Here is a 12,038-nt window from a genome sequence, read left to right as displayed (position 1 = left end):
CTCCCTCCTCCCCCCTCCCCCTAGATGAGAACGGGATTCCCAATAGTCCACAGAAGGTAGCTCTGACCCTGGATCTTGACCTGGAGAAGGTGCCGGAATCAGAGCCAGATGAGCCCCAGAAGCCAGGAAAACCTTCAGTCTTCGTTGTCTTTCAGAAGGTTTGACTTGGATATAGCCCCAACCACCATCCCTGGGGAAGAATGGGGCTCACATGGTCTCCCCCAAGGTCATAGGGTCATAGTGGGTCAGGGACACAGCTGGGCCAGGCCCCAAGTGTCCTGCTCGCAGATGGGGCTTGGGCAAGAGGGTGGGGCCCTGGGACTGCCCTGCCTGCTCACACCCCTGCCTCTGGCTCCCAGATCTGGCTGACAGCGCTGTGCCTTGTGTTGGTCTTCACAGTCACCCTGTCCGTCTTCCCCGCCATCACAGCTATGGTGACCAGCTCCACCAGTCCCGGGAAGTGGAGTGAGTGTCGGAGTGGAGAAGACAGCAGGGCGGGGGGTACAAAGGGGAGAGGACGGGAGAGGGGAATTGGGGACCAGTATGAGCTGCAGCCCTTTCCCTCCCAGGTCAGTTCTTCAACCCCATCTGCTGCTTCCTCCTCTTCAACATCATGGACTGGCTGGGACGGAGCCTGACCTCTTACTTCCTGTGGGTAAGCACACCAGGGCTGGGTGATCCAATGTTTTAGGAAGCAGTTTGGGATCCGAGGTCTTGAAAGAGCATGGAGGTGATTTTCCAGTAGTCCAAGTGGCCTGGCAGTGGAACCACTGGCCAAGCGGCAGGGAGTACCTGGGCCCTGGAGGCGTGCAGGCCAGGGCTTGCACTGTGAGCTCCTTGAAAGCAAAAGTCACGTCCAGCTGACCTCTGTGTCCCCAGCATGCAGCCTTCGCTGCTCAGAGAAGGCTACATGGAGGTTCCTGCACCAGGTGAGGGACTGAGCAAGAGTCTTAGTTTCGGGGTTGGTTTTAGCCATGGTGCTGTGTTTTTAAATGAAATCTTCCAAACAGACAATACATAAAGCAGGTGAAAGAGGAGCTGGTCTCATCCAAGTCAGGACAGGAGCTGATCTACAGCTTCTGATCCCACTCAGAAACCCCATCTGCCCCCAGGGGGTTCCGGGAACCACCAGGGGATGCTCTGAGGAATGGAGTATGTAAACTCCTAGGACTTTACATGCTGTGGAGAGCACAAGCTGGAGCCTAGGAGAGGCAGAGGTGAGCCCCAGGCCGGTCCCTGATTGCTGGGTGGCCTTGGCCCAGGCCCCAACGCTGGGTCCTCCCTCACTGGCTCACAGGGTAGGTCAGGTCAGAGGAGGTCACGGGGTGACAGATGGGTCTATCCTATGGGTGGGCCAGGTGTGGTGGCTCATGCCTATAATCCTAGCACTTTGGGGCCAGACGCGGTGGCTCACGCCTGTAATCCCAGCACTTTGGGAGGCCGAGGTGGGTGGATCACGAGGTCAGGAGTTCGAGGCCAGCCTGGCCAACATGGTGAAACCCCGTATCTACTAAAAGGATAACAATTAACTAGGCATGGTGGTACATGCCTGTAATCCCAGGGAGGCAGAAGCTGCAGTGAGCCGAGATCGCACCACTGCTCTCCAGTCTGGGAGACAGACTGAGACTGTGTCTCAAAAAAAAAAAAAAAAAAAAAAAAAAAAACAAAAACCTATAATCCGAGCACCTTCGGAGGCCAAGGCAAGAGGATGGCTTGAGCTGAAGCTCAGGAGTTCAAAACCAGCCTGGGCAACACAGTGAGACCTTGTCTGTACACACACACACACACACACACACACACACAAATTTTTAATGAAAAAAAAGGCCGGGTGTGGTGGCTCACGCCTGTAATCCCAGCACTTTGGGAGGCCGAGGCGGGTGGATCACTTGAGGTCAGAAGTTTGAGACCAGCCTGGCCAACATGATGAAACCCCCGTCTCTACTAAAATACAAAAATTATCTGGGCATGGTGGCGGTGGGTGCCTATAGTCCCAGCTACTCAGGAGGCTGAGGCAGGAGGATTTCTTGAACCCAGGAGGTGGAGGTTGCAGTGAGCTGAGATCAGGGCCACTGCACTCCAGCCTGGGCAACAGAGTGAGACTCCATCTAAAAAAAGAAAGAAAAAAAAAAAAGTGGTCTATGGGGGTCCTGAGATGCCCTGGAGCAGAGACCTGGGTCCAGGGACCACACTGACCCCAGCCTCTGCCACAGCCAGACGAGGACAGCCGGCTGCTGCCCCTGCTGGTCTGCCTGCGGTTCCTGTTCGTGCCCCTCTTCATGCTGTGCCACGTGCCCCAGAGGTCCCGGCTGCCCACCCTCTTCCCACAGGATGCCTACTTCATCACCTTCATGCTGCTCTTTGCCATTTCTAATGGCTACCTGGTGTCCCTCACCATGTGCTTGGCACCCAGGTCCGGGGGAATGGGGTGGGGTGGGGGACTGGAAGTGGGGAGGTGGGTTCAGTCTTTGGGAAGGGACCGCCTTTGAGGGAGGGACGGCCCATCCTGCTTCTGGCCAGCCAACCTTAGCTGTCTGCAGGCCTTGCTAGCACCCCCTGCCTGGCCAGCCCTTAACTGCAGGGGAGGAGAGAACTGGGCTAGTGAGGTACCTGCCCAGCAAAGTAGCCCAAGCACTGGTTCTGGGGCCTCCTCAATGGGCCTCAGTTTCCCCATCTGTAAAAAAAAAATGGGTTGAACTGGCATCCCTCAGGGCCCATGTAGCTGTAAAATTCTCAGGTGAAGGAGAGCTAAGGTTTTGACCAAAAACAAGGTTCATGGGCTATTTCCTCAAGGGGCAACGGAGTGGAGAATCCAGAGAAAATGAAGGTGGCAGGGCAGACAGGTTGGGAGCACGGTGGAAAGGGGAGGCTGTGGAATCTGGAATCCCATCATGTTGGACCCAGAGGCCCTGAGAGACGTCCTTATCCAGCAGCCTAATTTACAGACCAGGAAACTGAGGCCCAGAAAGACGGGGCCAGTTTTGGTGACAGAGGGGTTGGGTCAGAGCCCAGACTGGATGGGCAGAGGGCAGTGGAGTCTAGGTTTGGACCCAGCGTTTTCTAAAAGCTCCTGTTCCCGGGTGTTCTAGGCAGGTGCTGCCACACGAGAGGGAGGTGGCCGGCGCCCTCATGACCTTCTTCCTGGCCCTGGGACTTTCCTGTGGAGCCTCCCTCTCCTTCCTCTTCAAGGCGCTTCTCTGAAGTGGCCCCTCCAGGCTCTTTGGCAGCCTCTTCTCGACATCTCCTTCTGAAGCTGAGATCCAGCCCAGGGCGAATGGCGAGCTTGGCTCAGGCCTCTGCTGGGTGGAGGCCTCTGGGCCTGGGGCTACCAGCAGGGGGCAGGAGCTGCTCTTCATCCACTTGGAGTGCTGTGGGGAAGAATTCACCACCGGTCATTCTAACCCTCACCCAGGAATGAGGGTGACTTGCACAAGACCTCATGGAAAGGGTGATGTCTAGAGAAGAGAGGGTGCAGGGCATGGCCGGTCCCCACTACCAGGTCTGCATTTGTTCATCATCACCAGAAGCAGAGGCAACCAGAGGGTTCAGAGTGGGAGGTGGGGCCAGCCCAGGGCAGGAGCTCCTCATCCTCCCAGGCTTCAGCGACCCAGGGTAAAAGGTGCCAGGGAAGTTGCGGGGACCTGGAAGAAGAAACAGGTGTTGAGGACCTGAGAGTGTTCAAAGGGCCAGGCTCAGCCTCAAGCAGTGTTTTCATTGCCAACACTGTTACTGTTCCCACTCCACAGAGCCCAGCTGGGCCTGGGCCCCAGAGCCACAGCTAGCCTGCATGTGTGCACTGCACTTTACAGTTTGCAAAACTCTTCCATACCCACTCTCTCACCGAAGCCTAATTGAGGCCCTTGAAAGGAGCTGGGCAAGGATTGTGCTTCCCCCATTATACAGGTGAGGAAACTGAGTCCTGGGGAAAGTGACTGGTCCGTGGTAGAGCCGGGACCCAACCCCATCTCCCTCCTCCCTGTAGGTGCTGTTCTTCCTGCCCAACACCTGTTTCTCTTTTCCTCAAGGGGTTTGGGGCAGGAGCCCTGGGCACTTACTCCCCCTTTTTGCTGTTTCTCCTTCGGACCCTGCTCTTGGGTCTAATAACAACCCCATTTATTTGTATGATGCGTTCACCAAGTGTTTATTTCCGAAGTGCTGTTGGCTCTATTGGCCTCAGTGAACTGGGTGGGGTCGGAAGGATTGTACCCCATTGACAGGTGGGATGACTGAGGCCCCGAGAGGGGTAGGGATTGGTGGTCATCTCTGTGCTGGGTCCTCTGGACCACATGATAGCTGGGGGGTACTGACCTGCAAGGAACCCTGAGCTCCTGGGCAGAGCATCTGGTTCGATGGACAACTATTGCTCTCCCCCTTCATGAGTCCCTGAGCTCTCACTGGCATCCTCTGCCTCCCCAGGGTCGCTTCTCCTCAGAAATCTGGCCTTAGAGAGGTAGTCAGTGTGGGCAGGGCTTTGGCGACCCCAACAGTTCTCTAGAGGATGAAGGAAAGTCTGCTTCACCACACACCTGTACTACCCTGCCCATCCCAGAGAAAAGCAGGGGTTTTCTGCCCACCTGCCTTTGAGAACATTCACTGAGCACCTATTAGATATCAGATGCTCAGCCAGCACAGGGTAGCTCTTTTGGCATCAGAAGGCTCTTTTGGCATCAAAGAGGAAGATGGGCAAGATATGACCTTGGTTGCTGAAATAAGCCACAGGGTAGACCCCAAGTAAGGATTCATTCCTTCGAGCACTGTTCACAGGCAGCTGCCCCGGCCAGGCCCTGCCTAGCCTGGAGACTCTGAAACAAAGGAGACAGTCCTCACTCCCAAGGCCACGGGAAGCCAAATGTAACTTGTGATACGTCTTGTGAGGGCCCTGCAGAAGCATGTCGAGGGAGCCACTGATTCCACCTGAGAAGTGAGGGCAGTCATTCTGGAGGAGGTATTTCCCCAACTGGGCCCTGAGGGATGAATATGAGTTTGCTAGTCTGAGGTAGAGGAAGGGCAGAAGCAGAGAAGCCACAGAGGAGTTGATCCCTGCAGTCCAGTGGGGAGGTGATGGGGCCTAGACAGTGGCTTAGAGAGGAGGACTGATACAGGAGATGCGGGAGGCTGCCTCTATGGAGGCCAGCTAACCTCATGGACAAGTGCATGCATGCTGACCCAGGGTCCTGGGTTCAAATCCAGGCCCTTTATGAGCTGCCTGAGCTGGAGTCCTGGAGTGAGGTTGGAGCTAGAGTACCACCTCTGATGATATTAGGGAAACGGTTGTTGGAGTCCTAGGAGCTTCTTGCAAGACCACTAGGCCTAGCTGTGCTGTTTGACTGGGACTGTTGGAGGCAGGACCCCAACACTTGCTGGGTTCCCTTCTTCTCTACCTTCAGAGGAGAGGACAACTGTTGTCCATTGTACCTAAAAGCTCCCTAGAAGCCGGGCGCAGTGGCTCATGTAATCCCAGCACTTTGGGAGGCCGAGGCGGGCAGATCACCTGAGGTCCAGAGTTCGAGACTAGCCTGACCAACATGGAGAAACCCCATCTCTACTAAAAACACAAAATTAGCCAGGTGTGGTGGCACATGCCTGTAATCCCAGTACTTGGGAGACTGAGGCAGGAGAATCACTTAAACCCAGGAGGCAGAGGTTGCAGTGAGCCGAGATCGCGCCATTGTGCTCCAGCCTGGGCAATAGGAGTGAAACTCCACCTCAAAACAAAACAAAAGCTCCCCAGACCTGCCAGATCCACCTGGGACCAAGAAGGCAGACACCCACCTGCCCCCCCTCACAGGCCAGACAGTCCCAGGAAACCCACTGGGGCCACCCATCACCCAGAGCAAGCCCAGTGGAGGGTGGGGCCCAAAAAGAGGACACTTACCCCTCAGGTGTCCTTATGATGTCACAACCTGGGATTCCGTCTTCCCATCCTCCTTCCCAGTAGACCCAGCACAAGTTTATCAGCTCAGGATGCAGGGGCTTTGATGTTGGAAACATTCTTGGACTGGTTGGCTACACCTGCCTGCCCCTCACCCGACGCCTAGTCCCCAGCTACTGCTGCCTCCCCACCCTGTCACAGCTCTGCCGACAGGCCTGGATTCCCGCAGATGCAGTCATTTTCCATCAGCAAACACTTGCACTGCACAGGGCACTAAGCTGGGCTCAGTGGAGAGACATCTTTACCCTCAAGTTACTGACCCTTTTATGGAAGAGGAGACTGGTAGTTGGAATTCTACTACGTGAGGCCAGGCATGGTGGCTCACGCCTGTAATCCCAGCACCTTGAGAGGCCAAGGCGGGCGGATCACTTGAGGTCAGGAGTTTGAGACCAGCCTGGCCAACATGGTGAAACCTGGTCTATATTAAAAAAATACAAAAATTAGCCAGGAGTGGTGGTGGGCACCTGTAATCCCAGCTACCCGGGAGGCTGAGACAGGAGAATCACTGGAACCTAGGAGGCGGAGGCTGCAGTCAGCCGGGATTGTGCCACTGCACTCCAGCCTGGGTGACAGAGCAAGACCATCTCAAAAATAAAAAATAAAAATAATTCTACTACATGAAAAGCATTTGACATTTGTGATCTGCTTTTCCACCTGCCTCAACATGCCACATGTTGTCAGAGTTTGGCCCCTTTTGAGTGGCCCCAGAGGCCTCCCTGCCTAACCCTCACACCCTGCTTTGTATGGGAATGACATCTCTGGCCAGGGCTGACTGGACCAGGGCCGGGGTCTGAGCCATGGCAGCCACCTACTGACTGGCCAGCAGCCTATGAGGTGGCCTGGTCCAGGTTCCCTGAAGAGAGGAACCAGTCAGATCATCTCTCTTGGGAGAATGAAGCCACAATATGAGTGGGGGTTGTCTCGAGGTTACTGGCACATTAGAAGGAATACGTCATAGGCAGGGTCAAGGTCACAGGCAGGGTCATCAACATAATAGAATGGGGCATTGCTTTGTGGGCACTGGAGTCATCATGATATCCGAGATGGAGCCAGTAACATCCTTGTTCTTCTTGTTCTTTCTTTCTTCTCAAGGTACCTTGAACAAACTACTGTTGACTGAGGTCACCTGGCTAGATGCTCCCCCCGCCTTTTTTTTTTTTTTTTTTGAGATAGAGTCTTGCTCCGTCACCCAGGCTTGAGCGCAGAGGCACAATCTCGGCTCACTGCCACCTCTGCCTCCTGGGTTCAAGTTATTCTCCTGTCTCAGCCTCCTGAGTAACTGGGATTACAGATACGTGCCATGATGCCTAGCTAATTTTATTGTACTTTTAGTACAGATGGGGTTTCACCATGTTGGTCAGGCTGGTCTTGAACTCCTGACCTCAAGTGATCTGCCCGTTTTGGCCCCCCAAAGTGTTGGAATTACAGGCGTGAGCCACTGCACCTGGCCTGGACTCACTTTCCATTGCAGCCCCAGAGTTTGTGAAGCAGAAGCCCTGGGCACTACCCCATTTTACAGATGAATAAACTGAGGTTCCATGGAGCTCAATATTAATAGAATGTAAGCAAAAGTAGTAAAACAGACAGCTCCAAGGCCTGTGCCTTTGAAAAACAAACAAACAAACTGAAAAAATGAGCGACTGTTGGAACCACCTTTGTTGGAACTCTGGAAAATAATCAAAGATTTACAACAACCCCAAGCAAGTGCTGAATCAAGAAAGTGGCAACTTAAAAATAATGAGAGTTTTGCAGTGTTTTACCTGCCCTTGCTCCATTTCCCTTCTGGGTTAGTGGTGGTGTGAAGACGGCATTCCCAATGTGGGACCCTAGCCTCTGGTCCTCAAGGGAGCAAAGCAGACTTTGTTCTCAAAGGATTGTATCTATAAGTTCCGACCTGTCTGGGGACTACCTAAAGAACTGATGCCAGTTCTTTCTTTTTTGTCTTTTTTTTTTTTCCTTTTTGTGGAGAACGGGGTCTCGCTGTATTACCCAGGCAGGTCTCGAACTCCTGGGCTCAAGCTATCCTCCCACCTCTGCCTCCCTGAGAGCTGGGATTACAGGCGTGAGCCACCGCGCCCGGCCCTGATGCGAGTTCTTTAGGCATGTCTGATGTCTGATGCCAGACATTCACTTTTGTTTTGCCTAACTCAGAAATCTCTCAGGATGGAAAAGCTTCTACTTAGCGGACAGTTCTCCAAAACACTGAAAGGCGAATTAACAAACCCCTGCTGTCCAGAGCAAAGATTACAGTTTACATGAACAACAGACAACCTGAAAGGCTGTAAGGAAAAGCTGGGGAGAGATTCTTTAGGGAACTGAAAAGCTCCCTCAAATATCAGGGAATTTAGAAAGCCATATACATGCAGGGCAAGGTGCATGCTCAGAAAAGACTCAAGAAGTCCAGGCGTGGTGGCTCACACCTGTAATCCCAGCACTTTGGGAGGCCAAGGCAGGAGGATCCCTTGAGGCCAGGAGTTCAAGACCAGCCTGGGCAACATAGCAAGACTCCGTCTCTACAAAAATAAAAATAAAATAGCAGGGCACATGATGGTACATGCCTGTAGTCTTAGGTGCTTGGAAGGCTGAGTCAGGAGAATCATTTGAGGCCAGGAGTTCAAGCCTGCAGCGAGTTGTGACTGCACTACTGCACTTCAGTCTGGGCAACATAACAAGATCCTATCTTTTAAAAAAAGGAAGACATTAATGGAGGAAATGAGGAATGAGGAACGAAAAGATACCAGACATAGAAAACAAATAGCAAAATGGCACAAGTAAGTCTTTCCTTATCAGTAATTACTTTTTTTTATTTTTATTTTTTATAAACAGAGTCTCACTCTGTTGCTCAGGCTGGAGTACAGTGGTGTGATCTTGGCCCACTGCAACCTCTGCTTTCTGGGTTCAAGCAATTCCCCTGCTCCAGCTTCCCAAGTAGCTGGGACAAGTGTGCACCACCACACCCGGCTAATTTTTGTATTTTTATTAGAGACGGGGTTTCACCATGCTGGTCAGGGTGGTCTTGAACTCCTGGCCTTAAGTGATCTGCCCGCCTTGGCTTCCCAAAGTGCTGGGATTACAGGTGTGAGCCACTGTGCCTGGCCTCAGTAATTACTTTAAATGGAATTGACTCAACTCTCCAATTAAAAGGCAAGATTATCAGAATGGATTAAAAACATTTTTTTTTTTTAGAGGCAGGATCTCACTATGTTGCCCAGGCTGGTCTCAAACTCCTAGAGCTCAAGTAGGCCTCCTGCCTCAGCCTCTCAAAGTGCTGGGATTATAGGTATAAACCACCGTGGCTGGCCCAAGAATGGATTTTTTAAAAATGTGATTCGACTGGGGCCAGGCGCGGTGGCTCATGCCTGTAATCCCAGCACTTAATTTTTCTTTTCTTTTTTTTTTTTTTAAGACAGAGTCTCGCTCTGTCGCCCAGGCTGGAGTGCAGTGGTGTGATCTCGGCTCACGGCAAGCTCCGCCTCCCGGGTTCACACCATTCTCCTGCCTCAGCCTCCCGAGTAGCTGGGACCACAGGCCCCCGCCACTAGGCCCGGCTAATTTTTTGTATTTTTTTTTAGTAGAGACAGGGTTTCACCATGTTGGCCAGGATGGTCTCGATCTCCTGACCTTGTGATCCGCCGGCCTCAGCCTCCCAAAATACTGGGATTACAGGCGTGAGCCACTGGGCCCGGCCAATCTCAGATTTTAGAAGGCTGAGGCGGGCGGATCACCTGAGGTTGGGAGTTCGAGACCAGCCTAACCAACATGGAGAAACCCATCTCCACTAAAAATCCAAAATTAGCCAGCTGTGGTGGTGTATGCCTGTAATCCCAGCTACTCGGTAGGCTGAGGTAACAGAATCGCTTGAACCCGGGGGGTGAAGGTTTCAGTGAGCCAAGATGGCACCACTGCACTACAGCTTGGGCAACAAGAATAAAATTCCATCTCACAAAAAAAAAAAAAAAAGATTCAACTGGGATTACAGTGGCTCACGCCTGTAATCCCAGCACTTTGTGAGGTCGAGGAGGGCAGATTGCTTTAGCCCAGGAGCTCGAGACCAGCCTAGGTAACATGGCGAGACCTCATGTCTACTCAAAAAATTAAAAAATTAGGCACGCATGGTGGCGTGTGCCTGAGTCCCAGCTGCTCAGGAAGCTGAAGTGGGAGGCTCGATTGAGCCCAGGCGGTAGAGGCTGCAGTGAGCCGTGATTGTGCCATTGCACTCCAGCCTAGGTGACAGAGCAAGACCCTGTCTCAAAATTAGTTAATTAATTAATTAAATAAAATGTGATTCAACTATAAACTGTCTATAAGAGACTCACTTTAGATCCAAAACCACAACAGACATATATAGAACACGCTACCTATACACAGAAGAATATACAACCTCAAGTGCCTGCGAAACACTCTCCAGGACAGATCCTATGTTAGGTCACAAAACAGTCTCAATAAAGTTTAAAAGACTGAAATCATAAAAAGTGTCTTTTCTGATCACAATGGAATGAAACTGGAAGTCAACAACAGAAGAAAAGCTGGAAAATTCACAGATATGTAAAAATTAAACAACATATTCTTAAAAATTAATGAGTCAAAGACATCAAAAGAGAAATTAGGAAATACTTTGAGATAAATACAAATTAAAATACTACATAGCAAAACTTAAGGGACGCAGTAAGAGCAGTGCTTAGAGGGAAATTTATAGCTGTAAATGCCTACATTAAAAAAGAAGACCTCAGAACAATAACCTGACTTTAGAACTTAAGGAACTAGGGGCCAAGCACGGTGGCTCATGCCTGTAATCCCAGCACTTTAGGAGGCCAAGGTGGGCGGATCGTGAGGTCAAGAGACTGAGACCATCCTGGCCAACGTGGTGAAATCCCGTCTCTACTAAAAATACAAAAATTAGCTGGGCATGGTGGCACACCCCTGCAGTCCCAGCTACTTGGGAGGCTGAGGCAGGAAAATCGCTTGAACTCGGAAGGCGGAGGTTGCAGTGCAGTGAGCCAAGATTGCACCACTGCACTCCAGCCTGGCAACAGAGCAAGACTCCATCTCTAAATAAATAAATAAATAAATAAATAAATAAATAAATAAACAAACAAACTTAAGGAACTAGGAAAAGAAGAGCAAACTACACTCAAAGGTAGCAGAAGGAAGGAAATAATAAAGATTAGAGACAAACAAAATGGAGGGAGAAAAACAATAGAGAAAATTAATGAAACCAAAAGTTGGTTCTTTGAAACGATCAACAAAACTGACACACCCTTAAATAGCTTGACTAAGAAAAATAGAGAAAAGCCTTTAAGGTACTAAAATCTAGTATTAAGAAATGCAAGTGGGGACATTACTACCAATTACAGACATACCTAATACATATTGCAGGCTTGGTTTCAGACCACTGCAATAAAGCAAATATTGCAATAATTTGGAGTTTCCCGGTGCATATAAAAGTTATGCTTGGGGCCGGGCGCGGTGGCTCATGCCTGTAATCCCAGCACTTTGGGAGGCCGAGACAGGCGGATCACGAGGTCAAGAGATCGAGACCATCCTGGCTAACATGGTGAAACTCCATCTCTACTAAAATACAAAAAAAATTAGCCAGGTGTGGTGGCGGGCGCCTGTAGTCCCAGCTACTTAGGAGGCTGAGGCAGGAGAATGACGTGAACCCGGGAGGCGGAGCTTGCAGTGAGCCGAGATCGCGCCACTGCACTCCAGCCTGGGGACAGAGCGAGACTCCATCTCAAAAAAAAAAAAGTTATGCTTGGCCGGGCGCGTTGGCTCGGTGGCTCATGCCTGTAATCCCGGCACTTTGGGAGGCCGAGGCAGGTAGATCACCAGAGGTCAGGAGTTTGAGACCAATCTGGCCAACATGGCGAAACCCTGTCTCTTCTAAAAATACAAAAATTAGCTGGGCGCGGTGGCAGGTGCTTGTAATCCCAGCTACTCGGGAGGTTGAGGCAGGAGAATTGCTTGAATCAGGGAGGCGGAGGTTGCAGTGAGCTGAGATTGCACAATTGCACTCCCGCAAGACTGTCTCAAAAAAAAAAAAGTTACGCTTATGCTACATTGTAGTCTATTAAATAGCATTGTGTCTAAAAAACACAATTTATATTAT

General features: G+C 51.3%; 1 protein-coding gene and 1 long non-coding RNA gene across 4 annotated transcripts in view; one reads left to right on the top strand and one right to left on the bottom strand.

Moving 5' to 3' along the window:
* Positions 1–4,149, top strand: part of SLC29A2 (solute carrier family 29 member 2) — a 9,573-nt gene extending 5,424 nt beyond the window's left edge. The window contains exons 8-12 of one of the 3 annotated variants that reach the window (XM_017857329.1): positions 25–158; positions 360–465; positions 570–655; positions 2,215–2,410; positions 3,087–4,149. In XM_017857329.1, the coding sequence (XP_017712818.1) occupies positions 25–158; positions 360–465; positions 570–655; positions 2,215–2,410; positions 3,087–3,130 (566 nt within the window). In that variant the 3' untranslated portion in view covers positions 3,131–4,149. Of the gene's footprint in view, positions 1–24; positions 159–359; positions 466–569; positions 656–2,210 lie in introns of all 3 variants that reach the window. The other 2 variants (XM_017857328.1, XM_017857326.1) reach the window with 2 other exon arrangements.
* LOC108518711 (uncharacterized) lies at positions 2,875–5,474 on the bottom strand. Its single transcript, XR_001882459.1, has 2 exons — positions 4,572–5,474; positions 2,875–3,638 (listed from the first exon to the last, which is right to left on the bottom strand). It is a non-coding gene; the product is annotated as an uncharacterized LOC108518711 (long non-coding RNA).
* Positions 5,475–12,038: the final 6,564 nt, after the last annotated feature.

The sequence above is a fragment of the Rhinopithecus bieti genome, unplaced genomic scaffold, assembly GCF_001698545.2.
Source record: "Rhinopithecus bieti isolate Rb0 unplaced genomic scaffold, ASM169854v2 scaffold_44159, whole genome shotgun sequence".
Classification (NCBI taxonomy): Eukaryota; Metazoa; Chordata; class Mammalia; order Primates; family Cercopithecidae; genus Rhinopithecus; species Rhinopithecus bieti.
The sequence above is the reverse complement of the archived record's forward strand: the minus strand, read 5'-3'. Positions and strand labels throughout refer to the sequence as shown.